The 19015-nt window shown below is 41.0% G+C and overlaps 1 protein-coding gene across 1 annotated transcript in view; it reads right to left on the bottom strand.

The window, feature by feature from the left end:
- The window catches only part of LOC124545644 (glycine, alanine and asparagine-rich protein-like), a 37304-nt gene extending 19095 nt beyond the window's left edge, over positions 1-18209 (bottom strand). The window contains exon 1 of the mRNA XM_047124590.1: positions 17953-18209. Within this exon, the coding sequence (XP_046980546.1) occupies positions 17953-18178 (226 nt within the window). The 5' untranslated portion in view covers positions 18179-18209. The remainder of the gene's footprint in view (positions 1-17952) is intronic.
- Between the last annotated feature and the right edge of the window lie 806 nt (positions 18210-19015).

The following is a 19015-nucleotide window of genomic DNA, read 5'->3' as shown; positions in this document are numbered from 1 at the left end:
AGTCTTTCACTGCCTGCCACACCCCGACGCAATGCCAACTTGATCATGGCTGAGGAATCAACCTGCAAACGAGCAGTAACTGGGCTTCGTAGGTGATGCTGGATGACCGTTGGATTTCCATAGTTGGCCCACAACACTGATCCCCATCAACTGTGTGTCTAATAAATTATATTAACACGCAGAGATTCAAAAACTAAACTACTCAAGCAGGAGTGAGACTAAATGATTTGCTCCTGATTAGGAACTATTATGAAGTCGCGAAATCGATTTACTTTCCGACACAAACGTAAACGCGAGAACGGTGTCTATTAAATATTAAATTAAGAGGCAGATATTCAAAAGCTAAACTATCAAAGCACAAAAATGAAACTATATAATCGCTCTTGATTAGGAACTTGTAAATTTTCACAAAATCGGTTTCTCCCCAGTTGCTGCTTCTGTCTCAGCCGACTGCTGATGTGTGTTTGTCGCGAAAGTGAAGTGGATAGTTCCTGTGAGTTATTACGGACAGAGCTCATTGCTGGCACCACAATAAAATAATAATTGGATCCTTTTACCGACCTCCCAATTCAGGTGTTACAATTACCGAAAAATTCAAAGAAACTTTGAGTTTGATGTCAAGCACATACCCGACTCATATGTTTATAGTTGGTGGTGACTTTAATTTACTCTCGATATGTTGGCGAAAATACATGCTTAATTCTGGAGGTATGCATAAAACATCAACCGAAATTGTGCTAAAAGCTCTCTCTGAAAATTATTTCGAGCAATTAGTTCATGAGCCCACGCGAATAGTAAACGGTTGTGAAAACACACTTAACCTCTTAGCAACAAATAATCCTGAGTTAATAAAGAGCCTGAACACGAATACATGGATTCGTGGACACAGAGTTGTCGTAGAGAGATACTGTAACCCCCAAATCCTCCAAAAAGAAACGAAAAGTATACCTACTCAAAAGACAGATAAAAATTCACTTGACGCCTTGCTGAGTGACAATCTCGACTCCTTCCAAATTAACAATATAAGTGTAGACCAGATGTGGCTTGAATTCAAAGAAATAGTATCGGCACCATTTCAGAGATTTATACAAAATAAATTAACGACGGAGCTCATCCTCCTTGGTACACAAAACGGGTCAGAACAGTGTTGCAGAAACAACGAAAAAAACATGCCCAATTTAAACGAACAGCAGAATCCCAAGATTTGCAATCTTTTGGAGAAGCTCTAAATGTAGTGTGGACTTTAATACGAGGTGCTTATAATAGTTTCCACAACGAAACTTTGTCTCGAAACTTGGCAGAAAATCCAAAGATATTCTGGCCGTAGGTGAAGTATGTTACTGCCAAGGCAAAATTCCTTGTCTGCGCGATCGCAATGGAGATACTATCGAAGACAGTGCTGCCAAAGCAGAGTTACTAAACACAGCCTCCCGAAATGCCTTCACAAAAGAAGACGAAATATATATTCCAGAGTTCGAATCAAGAACAGCTGCGAACTTGAGTAACGTAGAAGTAAATATCCTCGGTGTAGTGAAGCAAGTTAAATCACTTCTTCTGGTCCAGACTGTATACCAATTAGGTTGCTTTCGGAGTATGCTGATGCAATAGCTCCATACTTAAAATCATATAAATCCGTCCGCTTGACGCCTGGAAAGTTGCACAGGTCAAACCAATATTCAAGAAAATTTGTAGGAGTAATCCACTAAATTACAGGTCCTTATCATTAACTTCAATAGGGTCTACGCAGCAGGATTTCGGAACATATATTGTGTTCGAACATTATGAATTACCTCGAAGAAAATGGTCTATTGACACACAGTCAACATGGATTTAGAAAACATCGTTCTTGTGAAACCTTTATTCGCATCAAATGATCAGTGCTATCGACGGGGGATTTCAGATTGATTCCGTATTACTGGATTTCAGGAAGGGTTTCGACACTGTACCACACAAGCGCCTTGTAGGGAAATTGCGTGCTTGTGGAATATCGTCTTAGTTATGTGACTGGATTCGTGATTTCGTGTCAGAGAGGTCACAGTTTGTAGTAATTGATGGAAAGTCATTGAGTAAAACATATGTGATTTCTGGGGTTCCCCAAGGTAGTGTTATTGGCCCTTTGCTGTTCCTTACCGATATAATCGATCTGGGAGACAATCTAAGCAGCCGTCTTAGGCTGTTTGCAGATGACGCTGTCGTTTATCGACTAATAAAGTCATCAGAAGAACAAAAACATCGTAAAACGATTTAAAAAAGGTATCTGAATGTTGTGAAAATTGGCAGTTGACCCTAAATAACGAAAAGTGTGTGGTCATCCACATGAGTTCTAAAAGTAATCCGTTAAAATTCGGTTACGCTGTAAATCAGTCAAATCTAAAAGAAATATTTTCAACTAAATACCCAGGAATTACAATTACGAACAACTTAAAATTGGAAGGAACACAAAGAAATTGTTCTGAGGAAGGATAACCAAAGACTGCATTTTATTAGCAGGACACTTAGAAACTGTAACAGATCTACTAAGGAAATTGGCTACACTACGCTTGTCCGTCCTCTTTTAGAATACTGCGGCGCGATGTGTGATCCTTACCAGATAGGATTGACGGAGTACATCGAGAAAGTTGAAATAAGGGCAGCGCGTTTTGTATTACCACGAAATTGGGCAGAGAGTGCCACTGAGATGATACAGGATTTGAGATGGGCATCATTAAACCAAAGTCGTTTTCCGTTGCGACGGAATCTTCTTACGAAATTCCAATCATCAACTACCTCCACTGAATGCGAAAATATTTTTTTGTCACCGACCTACATAGGGAGAAACGATCACCATGATAAAATAAGGGAAATCAGAGCTCGTACGGAAAGATATAGGTGTTCATTCTTTCCGCGTGCTATACGAGAGTGGAATAATAGAGAATTGTGAAGGTGGTTCGATGAACCGTCTGCCAGGCATTTAAATGTGATTTGCGAGGTATCCATGCATATATAGACATAGATGCAGCGTTGCCAGGTTCCCTAGTTAGTCATGTTTTCCAATAATCCGAAAAATTATTCTACAGGCGTTCAGTATAACTGTCTTCTGCATTTGTCAACAAAGTGAAAGATGCAGTTTTGGTTCCATTAGGCTGCTCACAATCCGCTTTGGGCAACCACTGGTATCCGATATTATTACAGCCTTGTTCTGATCAGATTTCAGTTTGCCACATGGTTTTAATTCATGTACTAGGCCCTTTTTTCAGGCCATCTAATCACCGCAACTGGTTTGCAACAGATGTCTAAATTGACATGGAAATTTTGCTGTCATCTTAAATCACTAAATGGATCGAAGCCAGTTGTATGTGACACTATTGGTACGCAAAATTAGGGTGACGAAAGAAGGAGGAAATAGTAAACGTCTTTTTCGAAACTACTTCACTGAGGAAGATGATACTGTTTTACCTCCTCTGAATCGTTTCATGGGTTTCAAAACGAGAGATATCGAAATAAGTGACCATGGGATAGGAAGGCTACTGAAATCGCTTTACGCAGGGAAGACCACGGCACTTGAAGGGAAGGTGGGAGGGGTGTCAGTAGGACTACACATAGAGTATGCGAAAGAGCTTGCGCCTCTTCTAGTAGCAGTGTACCGTAGGTGTCCGGAGGAGCGGAGTGCCTCTAGTGATAGAAAAAAGTGCATGTCGTTCTCTTTTTCAAGCAGATCGTCAAAGAGACGAACAAAACTATAAGATTCCGGACAGAACGTTCATGAAAAACACAGCTCTCTCTGTTCGTCCACGAGACCCAGAAGACAACAGACGCCGGCGCCCAGCTAGAGCCGTGTTCGTTGACTTCCGGCAGGCGCTCGATATGGTTACCCTCTGCCGTCTAATGAAAAGAAATACTAAAGTACGGAATATCTAACCAACTGTATAACTGGACTGAAGAGTTTGTAGCAAATAGAACACAGTATGTTAGTAACAACGGAGATAAATCTTCAGATGTAAAACATGTGACCTCTTGAAGAAGGTCGGAAGTTCGATTAGGCTTATCTTGCTGCCAATTATTTCTGTCTCAGATATTGGAATTGTTCAGAAAGCTTCTGCCACATTGGGTTACGTGTAACTGATACACTATGTACACTATGTGATCGAAAGTATCCGGAAACCTATCTGAAAATGACTTACATGTTCGTGGCGTCCTCCATGGGCAATGCTGGAATTCAGTATGGTGTTGACCCACCCTTAGCCTTGATGACAGCTTCCACTCTCGCAGGCATACGTTCAATCAGGTGCTGGAAGGTTTCTCGGGGAATGGCAACCCATTCTTCATGGAATGCTGCACTGAGGAGAGGAAGGGATATCGGTCGGTGAGGCTTGGCACGAAGTCGGCGTTCCAAAACATCCCAAAGGTGTCCCGTAGGATTCAGGTCAAGACTCCGTGCATGCCACCCACTACAGGGATGTTACTGTCGTGTAACCACTACTCCACAGGCCAATCATTACGAACAGGTGCTCGATAGTGTTGAAAAATGCAATCGCCATCCCCGAATTGCTCTTCAACAGTGGAAAGCAAGAAGGTGCTTAAAACACCAATGTAGGCCTGTGTTGAGATAGTGCCACGCAAAACAACAAGCCCCATCCATGAAAAACACGACCACCACAGCCTCCGAATTTTACTGTTGGCAGTGCACACGCTGGCAGATGACGTTCACCGGGCATTCGCCATACCCATATCCTGCCATCGGATCGCCACATTGTGTACCGTGATTCGTCACTCCACACAACGTTTTTCCATTGTTCAGTCGTCCAATGTTTACGCTCCTTACACCGAGCGAGTCGTCGTTTGGCATTTACCGGCGTGATGAGCTGCTGCTAGACCATGAAATCCAAGTTTACTGACTTCCCGCCTAACTGTCATAGTACTTGCAGTGCATCGTGATGCAGCTTGGAAATCCTGTGTGATGATCTGGATAGATGCCTGCCTATTTCACATTACGATCCTCTTCAACTGTCGGCGGTCTCTGTCAGTCAACAGACGAGGTCGGCTTGTACGCTTTTGTGCTGTACGTGTCCCTTCACGTTTCGACGTTCCCATTCTGACCACTCATGATGACTTATGACTACTGATGTCTATGATAGGTAGTACCTGGCAGTAGGTGCTAGCACAGTGCACCTAATATGAAAAACGTATGTTTTTGAAGGTGTCCGGATACTTTTGATCACATAGTGTACCTGCGGTTTCTACAGCTTTATGGACTAATGACGTGTTGTAGTAAAAATACTGCCTCAAACCACAAATTTACTTTTCATTTAGCTGCTCTATCTCTGCTAGCCTCCTGCCTCCATTCCCACCTAGAATTATTAGCGTTTAAACAGTTGGTTTAGGATGATGGATCCCATAATTCATGAAAGTTCCCCTCGAGTGTTCTTTGTCATTCTTTCCGGTTTCTACAGTTAACGAAAACAAGGCTATAAGCTATCAGTGGAACTGCGTATGTATGAATGACGCTGAATATTTCCTTCATCTTTTATAGGATTCTAAATTAATGTTATTATTATTATAATTAGTGATAGAAGTAGTAGTAGCAGTAGCAGTAGCAGCAGTAGTAGTAGTTGTCTGTTGTAGCTCAGTTCTATGGACATCGGTATTTTAACAGTACAGAGAATCATCAAAGATGCTTACTTCGATGTAAGATAGGATATTAGAGTCATAGTGCCCACACATGGAATAAATGCCTAAACAAATAAATATGGAAAGGGGAATGTGGAAAGAAACGTTGCCTTCTTACCGGTGATGACCGAGAGAGCAATGACCCGACATAGCGAGAGAGAGCTACCAGATGCTTAATCCTGCTCGCGTTGCTGAGTTTTACAAAACGCGCCACGGTTCCTGCAAATGCCTCTGGCTGCGCAGCGGAACACTGATTGCAAAACGCAGTTCTCGTTGTCAAGCTAAAAACCTGACCAACAGTACTCTCACTGCAATTGGTGGTTTTCCCTCAAGATATAGCGTAAGAGACAAAAGAGCTGTATCCTTTTGTAAGAGGGTTGGAAACGCTTCCAATTACTTCATTCTAATTAGCTAACATAGTTGTATCAGCATACAACACACACACACACACACACACACACACACACAGATATATATATATATATATATATATATATATATATATATATATATATATATATATATATAGTGCTCCATTGATAGTGACCGGACCAAATATCTCACGAAATAAGCATCAAACAAAAAACTACAAGGAACGAAACTCGTCTAGCTTGAAGGGGGAAACCAGTTGGCGCTATAGTTGGCCCGCTAGATGCAGCTGCCATAGGTCAGGCGGATATCAACTGCATAGGAACCTCCATTTTTTTTACATATTCGTATAGCACGTAAAAAATATGAATGTATTAGTTGGACCACCTTTTTCGCTTTGCGACAGATGGCGCTGTAATAGTCACAAACGTATAAGTACGTGGTCTCACGTAACATTCCGCCAGTGCGGACGGTATTTGCTTCTTGATACATTACCCGTGTTAAAATGGACCGTTTACCAATTGCGGAAAAGGTCGATATCGTGTTGACGTATGGCTATTGTGATCAAAATGCACAACGGGCGTGTGCTATGTATGCTGCTCGGTATCCTGGACGACATCATCGAAGTGTCTGGACCATTCACCGGATAGTTACGTAATTTAAGAAAACAGGAAGTGTTGAGCCACATGTCAACCACGACCAGCAACAAATAATGATGCCCAAGTAGGTGTTTTAGCTGCTGTCGCGGCTAATCCGCACATCAATAGCAGACAAACTGCGCAAGAATCGGGAATCTCATAAACTTCTGTGTTGAAAATGCTACATCAACATCGACTGCACCCGTACCATATTTCTATGCACCAGGAATTGCATGGCGACGACTTTGAACGTCGTGTACAGTTCTGCCACGGGGCAGATTCTTTGCACGCGTTCTATTTAGCGACGAAGAGTAATTCACCAAAAGCGATAACGTAAACCTGCGTAGTATGCACTATTGGGCAACGGAAAATCCACGATGGCTGCGACAAGTAGAACATCAGCGACCTTAGCGAGTTAGTGTATGGTGCAACATTATGGGAGGAAGGATAATTGGCTCCCATTTTATCGATGGCAATCTAAATGGTGCAATGTATGCTGATTTCCTACGTAATGTTCTATCGATGTTACTACCAGATGCTTCACTGCATGACAGAATGGCGATGTACTTCCAACATGATGGATGTCCGGCACATAGCTCGCGTACGGTTGAAGCGGTATTGAATAGCTTATTTCATGACAGGTTGATTGGTCGTCGAGGCACCATACCATGGCCCGCACGTTCAGCGGATCTGACGTCCCGGGATTTCTTTCTGTGGGGAAAGTTGGAAATTTGCTATCGTGATCCACCGACAACGCCTGACGATATGGGTCAGCGCATTGTCAATGCATGTGCGAACATTACGGAAGGCGAACTACTCGCTGTTGAAAGGAATGTCGTTGCACTTATTACCAAATGCATTGAGGTTGACGGACATCATTTGAGCATTTATTGCATTATTGTGGTATTTAGAGGTAATCACGCTGTAACAGAATGCGTTCTCAGAAATGATAAGTTCACAAAGGTACATGTATCACATTGGAACAACCGAAATAATATGTTAAAACGTACCTACGTTCTGTATTTTAATTTAAAAACTTACCTGTTACCAACCGTTCTTCTAAAATTGTGAGCCATGCGTTTCTGATTATTACAGCGCCATCTATCAAAAAGCGAAAAAAGTGGTCCAACTAGGACATTCATATTTACTTACGTACTACACGAATATGTAATAAAAATGGGGATTCCTATTTTGAAAAACGCAGTTGATATCCGTTTGACCTATGGCAGCGCCATCTAGCGGGCCAACCATAGCGCCATCTGGTTCCCCCCTTCAAGCTAGACAAGTTTCGTTCTTTATAGTTTTTTCGTTTCACGCTTATTTCGTGAGATATTTGGCCCGGTCACGATCTATGGACCACCACACTATATATATATATATATATATATATATATATATATATATGTGTGTGTGTGTGTGTGTGTGTGTGTGTGTGTGTGTGTGTGTTTGTGTGTGTATACAGGGTTCTGCCTTTTCTTTAACAACCACATATGTAACGGTGAAGTTTTACTATCGTCATTAGGTTAATTTAATTTTCTGTCGAATAACAAGTAAAAATTTTGCTTGAAAATTTCAAGGGTGTCCTATCAATATAAAATATAAAAATATAAAATATAAAAATATATAACTTTTTGAGCAGAAGCAAAATAAAAAATGTGTCAAGCCTATCTTGTTTAGTCACTAGGGGACAATAAACAGCACGATTGTCTTTCTTATAACGTTATTCATTGCGAACACAAGAACAACATTATGTCTCTTGTAAATAGTATCCTGTTTATCTGATCCAGTAACCTACTTCCTCTACTCAAGTTCTGGTCAAAATTAACAATTAAAAAAGACGTTATATTGTTAATATCCCAGTAATGAATAATGTCACAAGAAAAGCAGTTATGCTGGTTAGTTCGTCCGCACTGATATATTTTTTTGTTTTGCTTCAGAATAAAAAATTACGTGGGAAGGTCAAGATGGATGGGACAGCCTGTATACTAGTTTGGGATTATGATGTTTATATTCGTAATATCACTAATAAAATATAAATCCTAATATCACATTCTGATTTTTGTGTGGCTGTCTCTCATTTGCAGTAAAACTGATATTTTGCTCCACTTTCTTCAGCTAATGACGATTTCTCAGTAGTATAGTAGATATATTTACCAAATCTTACGACAAAAATGAAAGTACTGCTTTTTAGTGTCATATTAGACTACTACAACTATCTCGTATTCTACTCTAAACATTCAGCTATTAGTTATCCTTTAACTATCTATAATTAAATATTTCAAGCACAAACAAAAATGAGCTCCAATTACAATATGGAAAACTCTTTAATTTAGTTCAGTTAAAGCTCTGTTCTACGTATCAAAAGCCACAAAAAAGGAAACTGATGTTGACTGCTGTTATTTGTGATTATCTAACTAGAATAGACACTTCTCTTACAGTTCTATCTAAAGTTGTATACCATATGATGGAGGCTGTATTGAGTTTCCAGAAAATCATCGTTGTTAACTACGTTTCCAATACCTGAAATTAGTTACTCAAGAATTTGTTATCAACTCATCGGAGCATCTAGTTTTCTGTGAGAAGTCACTGTTAGCTACATGAATGAAGTTAAGAAATGTTCAATGAAATGTAGCTGAAGATACATGGATTGGACAAAAATGTGAATATACGGCGAGAAATACGTGTTTGAACGTAAATGCGGATGCTACTCAAGCCTGCTGATTGTGCTGTTGTCTTTTACCATGAACGGCACCTGCATAATGTCCTCAGTACATTGCAACTGTCAATCGTAGTCGGAAGAGTGTCAGTATATCATGTCGGAGCTAAGTGAATTCGAACGTGGGCAAATTGTTGGTGCTCGTATGGTGGATGCTTCTGTAGCCATGATAGCCGGCATGTCAGGTGTTTTAAGAGGCGCCGTATCGAAGATATGTACAGTGAAAGCGGAAAGACGTCATCCACTAAGTCACTAGGTGGGCGAAAGTGTGTGTTGAGTGATCTTGACAGACGGTCATTGAAGAACATTGTGACAAAAAAAAGGTGGACGATACTTGTAGAGTCACTGCAGAAGTCAATGCAGCTCTCACGATATCTGTCAGAACCAAAACAAAAGGGAGGGAGCTCCATAAATAGGGAAATTCAGGGTGGAATTCCAAGACCAGTCATCAGTGATGCAAGTGATCGTAACATGAAAACGTTGTGCCGAAGCATAACTCTTGAATCCGTAGCAACGAGAGAAAGTGATTTGGTTGGATGAGTCTTATTTCTCACAGTTTCAAACTTCTGGCCGAGCTTACGTTCCAAGAGTGATGCATGTCCAGGCTTCGGTTATGATTGGAACAGCTATATCGCACTATTCCATGGACCCCATTGCTACTCCACAATGTCACATTACTGCCAAGGATTATGTGATCACTGTGGTTGATCAGATCCAGCACATGGTAGAACGTTTGTTCCAGAATGATGATGCTGTGTTCCACGACAATTCGACCCTGTTCATACAGCTCGAATCGCCATGGACTGGTTTTGTGAGAACGAGGATGAACCGTCTGACCTTCGTGGCCACCACTGCCACCAGGTCTCAATATCAGTGAACTTTTGTGTGCTTGGTTTGCAGAGCAACGCGAGTGATCGCTATCCACCTCCATAGCTACTTGAAGTTGCCCCTGTTTTGCAGGAAGAACAGTATAAGATTCCCTGGGATACCATACAGGACCAGTGTTTATCCATTCCGAGATCACCGGTATCTGTTTTAAACGCCAAGATGTTTCCCACGCCGTAGTGTTTTTGGTCTTTCCATATTTTTACCCACCCCCTGTATCTTTAACTGCGATTCTTCTGATATGCAACCTTCTCATTTATTTAATTATGTCTACAAATATATCCAGTTTTGCCTGTCTCTACAAAGACTTGAGTCACAATAAGATGACAACGCATTACATCGTGCATTTTGAAACTGCTATTTAAAACGCAGTAAAATGCAGTAGCATATTCTCAATCAAATTTTGAGGGCACTATTCGGACGATTTTGATTGCGAGCTGCCGCGCCTTGCACATAATAATGTTTCTGTTGCGTTCAAGAACGTCTTGCGGATGCCTAAGGAGGCGTCCAAGGCCTCTATACAGGGGAATGTAACTAAGACAGGCCAACTGAAATAAACCATCTGATCAAAAGTATCCAGACAGTCTCTTCTTCTTCTTTGCCATAACAACACTATGGGTCGCAGAATCTTCAACAAGCTTCCTTCATTCTGCTCTCTCCACGGCGGTTCTGTGCTATCCTGTGACAGAGATTTTATATCTTCTTCCACATGGTCTACCCACCACTTTCATGACCTTTCTCTCTATCTTATTCCAACTGACTTCAAACACCTTTCTCGTAGTTCTTCTAATATCTCTCCTAAGGACATATCCAAGGCAGGTTTTTCTCCTATTTTTATTCATCCTAAAATGTCAGCTCGTTGTATGAGGCGGTCCAGTTCAGCGTTCCTTCTAGAGGTGCAGAAACCATTATTATAGAGAATGAGATTTTCACTCTGCAATGGAGTGTGCGCTGATATGAAACTTCATGGAATATTAAAACCATGTGCCGGATCGATACTCGAGGGCAGGTGCTCTACAGATTACCCAAGCAGGTGCTTGCGGAGCTGAGTTGGTAGGGTACTTGCCCGCAAAAGGCAAATGTGCCGAGTTCGAGACTCCGTCCGGCATACAGTTTAATCTGCCAGGAAGTTTCATTATTATCCTGTACTGCTCCATAGTTTTTGCGTAAGTATTCTGAGTTGCGGCTCATCAGTACTCTTAGTAACCAGGTTTAACATCTATCGGTTACAGCTGGCCTGATTGCAATTTCAGCTCCCTACTTAATAATCTGGGAACTATTAATTGCTTGAAGTATTGGAAGCATCTATTACTGCTTAGGATCCCGTGTTTTATTTCAGTTGACATGGTATTCAGCCTATTAATATTAGCTACCATGTAGTCAAAGTGCTGTACATGTTCAAAGTTGGGGTCTGCTACTGATAGTTGTTATTTTCCTTCCTGGCGATATTCAAGCACTGTCCTTGATTGATAGCAAGACCTCTAGGTCGTGTGGCTTGCTTCAGCTCACAATTTGTTCACCCTAGTGAAACTCTTCTTCTGCTAATAATTACTGTTTCATCGGCATAGGCACATATCCGAGATGATTTTGTACTTATGTCACCTATTTGGGGTATGTCTGCCCTTCGCCTTTATGACCGCTTGCTCTCCGCTTGTGGCACTTTGAATGAGGAGTTGAATGTCTCTGGAGGACGGCAACCCGTTCTTCCTCGAGAGCTGAACCCAGAGAGGGTAGTGATGGTGGACGGGTGGGATCTGGAGCCAAGTCGACGATCTGACTCATCCCAAACGTGTACCACTGCGTTAACGTTGGGACTCCAGGCAGGGCACTCCATTTCAGCAACGTTATTGACCAAAATAATTGCCACACATATTCTGATTTATGACAGGGTGTTTCGTGATGCTGATGGGAACAATCATCATCTCAGAATTATTCCTCTATTATGCTGTAAAATGAGTTCGTATCCTTCTGCATTAAGCGTCTTCTTAAGTGCAAAAGGAAGCCATAGTAACTACGAAAAACACCCCTATAGCGTTCGCTCCTTAGCGTTTACGGTTTTCAATGCAACTGCGTTAACGTTGGGACTCCAGGCAGGGCACTCTAGTTCAGCAACGTTATTGACACAAACAATTGCCTCACATATTCTGATTTATGACAGGGTGTTTCGCGATGCTGATAGGAACAATCATCATCTCAGAATTATTCCTCTATTATGCTGTAAAATGAGTTCATATCCTTCTGTATTAAGCGTCTTCTTAAGTGCAAAAAGGAGGCCATACTAACTACGAAAAACACCCCTATAGCGTTCGCTCCTTAGCATTTACATACAAATTATCGTAAAATATATAACAATTTGAAAAAATCAGGAATGATGATGTGTTCCCAAAAGCCGTATAGCAGTGCACCTTCGTACAGTTATGCGGCTTTTGGAAACATTTACCATTATTGACTTTTATAACTGTATGATAATTTAAATGGCTATTGATTGTTGAGTGTTTTTTATTGTTATTCACAACATAGTCCTCTTTTGCATGACGTAGCTCGCTTGATTACTTTGTTTGCAGAGAAAAACTGATATCGAAATTTCGTGTTGTGCAACACACTATCAATTTAATTAAGATATGTGTGAATGTAGACTCTCTCAGCGTATACTACTAATGAAAACTCTCTGGTTTCCAACTGGCTAACTGTGTTAAAATACTGCAAAGTTTCTAACAGTGTCATCATCTTGTGACGAAGACTTCACAAGAAGATGATGAATATGACATTCTTAGAAACGTCGCAGTTTTTTAACAGTGCGTCGCGGCTGGAAACCAGAGGCCTTTTCATCGATAATTAAGGTATGTATGTGTTAGAGGTATCTTAAATGATTAAAGCGTCGAAGAGAGCCGCAAATACCGCCAATTGTGTCTCCTGCCTTTAATGAAGTGGTCTTTATGGATCTTTGATAACGGCGTGGAGTTGGGTATTGACCAAAGCAATCATTTGCAAGGGAAGATAGTCCCTTAATTTATCACATACCTCTTTACATTTACTCCGCACTGTATTTACTGGAAGAGAATGTTCTCTTTTCCAGTAAATAGAGTGCGGAGTAAATGTAAAGAGCTATATTATAATTTTAGGAATACTTTACTCTTGAAAAACCGCACTGCATTACTATAAGTACACAATAAATTTTAAAAAAGCGCTCAACTGAATTCTTATTTTATTTGAGACTTCGGTCCATTAGTCAGTCATTTAGAAGTCTGTGCTTTCTATTCGAGGTGGAATTGCCACTGTTGTGAAAACTGTAAGAGAAGTAATTAAAATAAAATGGAAAGATTGTCAAAAGTCAAAACCAAACTGTTGTGAAAACTGTAAGCGAAGTAATTAAAATAAAATGGAAAGATTGTCAAATAGTGGATATGGGCTGTAAAAGGAGACGAAGGAATTAATACAGTGTGCAGATTCAAATGGGTGTTGGTGGTAGTAGCCATTTGGAGATGAAGAGACTTGCACAAGATGGAGTAGCATAGAGAGCTGCATCAAGTTGGTAGACTAAAGACCAAAAAACATTATAACAAGTATAATAGCTACAGAAGTACCAGGTGGTGGTAGTTAAAGTGCAGCTACTGACGAAGGTCCAGTGTGGGCTGTAACTAGAATATGACAGTGAAACTTGGTGACTATGCTAATGCGTTAATGCCGAATTGATTTACGCTGGAAAAGAAATTCCATTTGTGGCCACCACGTTCAAATCTGATGTTGTACGCTGTATGACGCTATGATATCCACGCTGTCATTTCACAAACCATACCTGAGTGAACACTATGGCTATCGAGAAGAAAGGTGCTGCCGCGTTTGCGAAACTGTTTTATGTGAACGGCAGCAGTTGAAGAGCTACATTGAGTGAGTATCGCCGACTGAAATGTCCGAGGAGGTGCCGGATGTTATCAAATGGTTTAAAACAGATGACACTGAAATTCAAAAACACGGGTGAACTTGTCGTGGCACCAGGAAGAAGGGAGGCGTCCTACCCCGGTGGAAGTTATTAATGAGGTGGCTCTTACTGACAATGTAGTACATGGCCTGAGCAGTGCTAGAGCTCGTGCTGTGTCACGAAAATGGTTCATCCCACGGTCAATAGTACGGAAAGTATTTCACACTGGTATCCGTACTGGTATCTAGACGGCGTAGCAACTGAAACCTGATGGTCCACAACTTCCCGAATTTACTCTTTGGTTTCTGGCACGGACCGAAGTAGATGACATCTGGCCGGGCAATACTACATGGCGTGACGAGGCACATTTTACACTACAGGGTGCAATAAATACACAGAGCTACCGAATGTGGAATAATGTTAAACCGCGCGTTGTACACGAAGAGCCATTACACTCGACGTATGTGACTGAGGGAAGTGGATATATAAACACCTTTATTCTAGATCCATAAAGAAAACGAAAAATTCGGAGTAGGAATTAAAATCCATGGAGAAGAAATAAAAACTTTGAGGTTCGCCGATGACATTGTAATTCTGTCAGAGACAGCAAAGGACCTGGAAGAGCAGCTGAACGGAATGGACTGTGTCTTGAAAGGAGGATATAAGATGAACATCAACAAAAGCAAAACGAGAATAATGGAATGTAGTCGAATTAAGTCGGGTGATGCTGCAGGAATTAGATTAGGAAATGAGACACTTAAAGTAGTAAATGAGTTTTGCTATTTGGGGAGAAAAATAACTGAAGATGGTCGAAGTAGAGAGGATATAAAATGTAGAATGGCAATGTCAAGGAAAGCGTTTCTGAATGAGAGAAATTTGTTAACATCGAGTAGAGATTTAAGTGTTAGGAAGTCGTTTCTGAAATTATTTGTATGGAGTGTAGCCATGTATGAAAGTGAAAAGTGGACGATAAATAGTTTAGACAAGAAGAGAATAGAAGCTTTCGAAATGTGGTGCTACAGAAGAATTCTGAAGGTTATATGGGTATATCACATAACTAATGAGGAGGTATTGAATAGAATTGGAGAGAAGAGAAATTTGTGGCACAACTTGACTAGAAGAAGGGATCGCTTGGTAGGACATATTCTGAGGCATCAAGGGATCACCAATTTAGTATTGGAGGGCAGCGCGGAGGGTAAAATTCGTAGTGGGAGACCAAGAGATGAATACACCAAACAGATTCAGAAGGATGTAGGTTGCAGTAGGTACTGGGAGATGAAGAAGCTTCCAAAGGATAGAGTAGCATGGAGAGCTGCATCAAACCAGTCTCTGGACTGAAGACCACAACAACAACAACACCCAGAGGACCAGTCAGGTGTATTGTGAGGTCTGCACTTTATCGATATCTCGTTGTACAGCATGTGATTCCTGTTTTGGAAGACGCCACTATGTGGAAACGACTGTCCTCATGCAAGATGGCGCAACATCTCATGTCTGTCGCCCAGTGAAATATCTACTTAATGCCTCCTTCTACGAAAGTTTTATCACCAGGGGTTTTGCAGATGAATGGCTTGCAGGATCGACGGATCTGAGTGCATGTGACTTTTGGCTTTGGGTATATCTAAAAGAAAGCCTTTAACAGGGGAGTGTTCGGTCCGTACCTGATATGAAGGCCAGTATGCAGGAAGTCGTTGCTCATATTGCGAGCAGCTGTGGATCACATCGTTTAATGGATGCAGCATATCGTCGACGTCTCCAGTGCTCATATTAAACAACTGTGTAAGCAGCAATTAATAATAAAATCAACATTACGCATTTCTCATTTGTTTGACCTTTTCTGCCCTCATCCCGTTCCTAATCCGTTAAACATAGAAACATATCTGTACGTCTCCCCTGCAATCAAAGGGCCAGATTTGCATCTGATGGCCAAAATTAGAACCAATTTTTTCCCAACGTAAATCGGTTTTGCAATAATGTATTAGAATATGTACCCAGTTTTGCTGCCAAACCATAATTACAGCCCACAATGGAGCTCTGTGACTAGCTGCACTTCAATTATAACCACCAGGTACAAAATTCTGTAGACTTGGCCGACGATATTGATACGTGCATTTACTTAAAGGTTATGTTAATTATTGAGAGAGAAGATCTTTAGCATTACCTTACGGCGAAAACAAATTTACAACCAACAAATGCGTCATCTAATGAAGCTTCAGACGGATGGCCAAATCAAACTGCTGCAAATATTCGCGGTATCTTCAAAACGTATCTTTCTCGCAAACTAATGTTACATATTACAACTGTTACTGTGAAAATAAGCTTGTTCACATACATGTTGTTTTCAGTTTAAATTCCACTATATTCCAAAATCTTCACGAAACCGGTCTAATCATGTTTTCTGGGTTTGTGGTTGAGCAAGCACTTCTACAATAAAACTTCGGCGTATCTACTTGATGCTAGCGAAGAAAATTTACGCAGTGCTTATCAATAATCTTGCAGCTTTTCAGTTACTAAATGTTTCTCCGAGCAATGCTCCAATAACAGTGCTTTCTAACGCTATTTGTAATTCCGTCGCTACACTAGTATCATCTGTGTTGCTGTCTATAGCAACAAGTACAGTTACTGATTTAGCGGTTCATGTATGAGCAAAATCTTATCTATTTTTAGTGCCTTGTTAGTTGATCTTAAAATTTAGCGAAATGATGACAGCTTCGGAAATTTTTCACTTGCTTAACTACTCGATGGAGGTAGCAAGCGATGTGCTAAAATCCGCGTGGGCAACCGGCGGCCCGCGGAAGAAATTCGTGGGAGAGAAAGCGAAGCGCTCGCCTTATACTGCGGCTGGGAGGCACTTTCGGATATTCACCATTCTGTTGTTCGGATTTCTGCAGTTTGGCTTTTGTATAATTTTATTCATATATGCTACGTTCAAGCGATTTTTGCTTCTAAACTTTTTAAAATGCTGATGCGAAGGTACAGTGGCAAAATTTATGTAGTGTTACAAGAGTAACCCATGCTCATCTGATCAGTCATCAAAACTATTTTGTCAAATATGTCTAAATTGCTTTCAGATACTTTTTATGGATATTAACACACCAAATTTCAAACACTCTAATGACGAACCTGCGGTCAAAAGTCGCTAAGTAACTCTTCATTGCTTGTCGCCTGGAATTACCTGTCTCCTTCAGGTATTTTGTTTTTCTATCGTTTCTCGTATTAACATCAGTAAATAATTCTTGTCCGTTTTTGAAACTGAAGATAATTTATAATGAATTACTTGCACTTAGTTGGATCTATACGCTTTTATTTTCCCATGATGAATTTCTAGATGTGTGGCACCCCAACATATTCTGAACATTATTTCTTTACTAACAGAATTTTCCAAATGAATTTTGCAATTGAAGTTTTTAAGACAGCTACTGTAAAACGTTGTAACTAAAGAATCAGTGTTGACAACGCACTAAGAGTGTGAACATAAAATGAATGTACCCTCAAAAACGCGTGTGTTGAGGCGTCATTTGTTGGCGTGGCGTGTCGAGAAAGTGGTCTCATTCAGATCTGTGCCTTACTTATTCATTAAAGCCTCGGGCGGTATAGGTTTGGCTTCATGCACTAGAAGTATCGCTGTCGCGTCAACTAACGAGCTTAAGTAAATACGTGAATCAGGCACGCGGGTCACCAAAGGTCGCCAAAAGTTTAACATGTCAGGGAAAATAAATTAATGGTCATTTGGCTACAGAGCAATGTCGATGTGAATGTTAGGCAGTGTGCGTGCTCACCCTGGTACATCAACAACTGACTCTGTCCGCCAGTGGAGTCAGTGTCGTAGCTGAGGAGTGCAGTACTGGAAGCTAGCGACGCGTTGCGGCCGCTCGCCGCACCATCCAGACACTCTGACGTCGAGGCTTTCGCACAGTGCGTGGCACTTATGTGGGCTTCTTCGCTGACGGTTTCCCGGCAAACGAAGGCACAAAGGAATAAGACAGCCGGGTGAAGGAGGATCATACTGCAAATACAAACCACATGCTGGCATAACACACAACACCCACGAATTTATTGCCTCTATTAGGTATTAGACAATCTCTTAACAGAGAGAAGCATTATTAATCCGAACATCCGTTAAATCGACTCTAATAATCTTGCCGTTTGCCCTTTACTTTCAAATCCTCATATGCTGCGGGGCTACTTACACACCCTCGGCATGTTCTCCCAATGACACTTTAACATCTCCGTCTCCCAGCTCATGAACTACTTCACCCCGACATTTACCCAACCTACAAGCTGTAGATCCAGTCCACACAGTCCGCCTTATCAGGGCTTCCTGTACCACCCCTTACAAAATTTTCTTACCCTCTTTTTTCCCATCTGCCTTTATTTCCCCCATCCCCTTTTCCGTACAACTGTTAGCTGGCTAAAGAAGTTCACCTCAACACATTCACATCTAACTAAATTATTTAACAGTTACATTGCAGACCCATACACATTCCCTGATACACTTACACATGGAATAACTTATCTGAAACCTAAAGATCAAGCAGACGCAGCAAACCCAGCTAAATATCGCCCCATAACATGCCTACCAACAATATACAAAATATTAACTTCAGTCATTACACAGAAATTAATGACACATACAACACAGAAAAAAATTATAAATGAAGAACAAAAAGCCTGTTGCAAAGGAGCACGAGGATGTAAAGAGCAACTGATAATAGATGCAGAGGTGACATATCAAGCTAAAACTACACAAAGGTCGCTACACTACACATACATTGATTATCAAAAAGCTTTTGATAGTGTACCCCACTCATGGTTGCTACAAATATTGGAAATATACAAAGT

The sequence above is a fragment of the Schistocerca americana genome, chromosome 8 (assembly GCF_021461395.2).
Source record: "Schistocerca americana isolate TAMUIC-IGC-003095 chromosome 8, iqSchAmer2.1, whole genome shotgun sequence".
Taxonomy (NCBI): Eukaryota; Metazoa; Arthropoda; class Insecta; order Orthoptera; family Acrididae; genus Schistocerca; species Schistocerca americana.
Note: the sequence above shows the minus strand (reverse complement) of the source record. Positions and strands in the feature narration are given on the sequence as shown.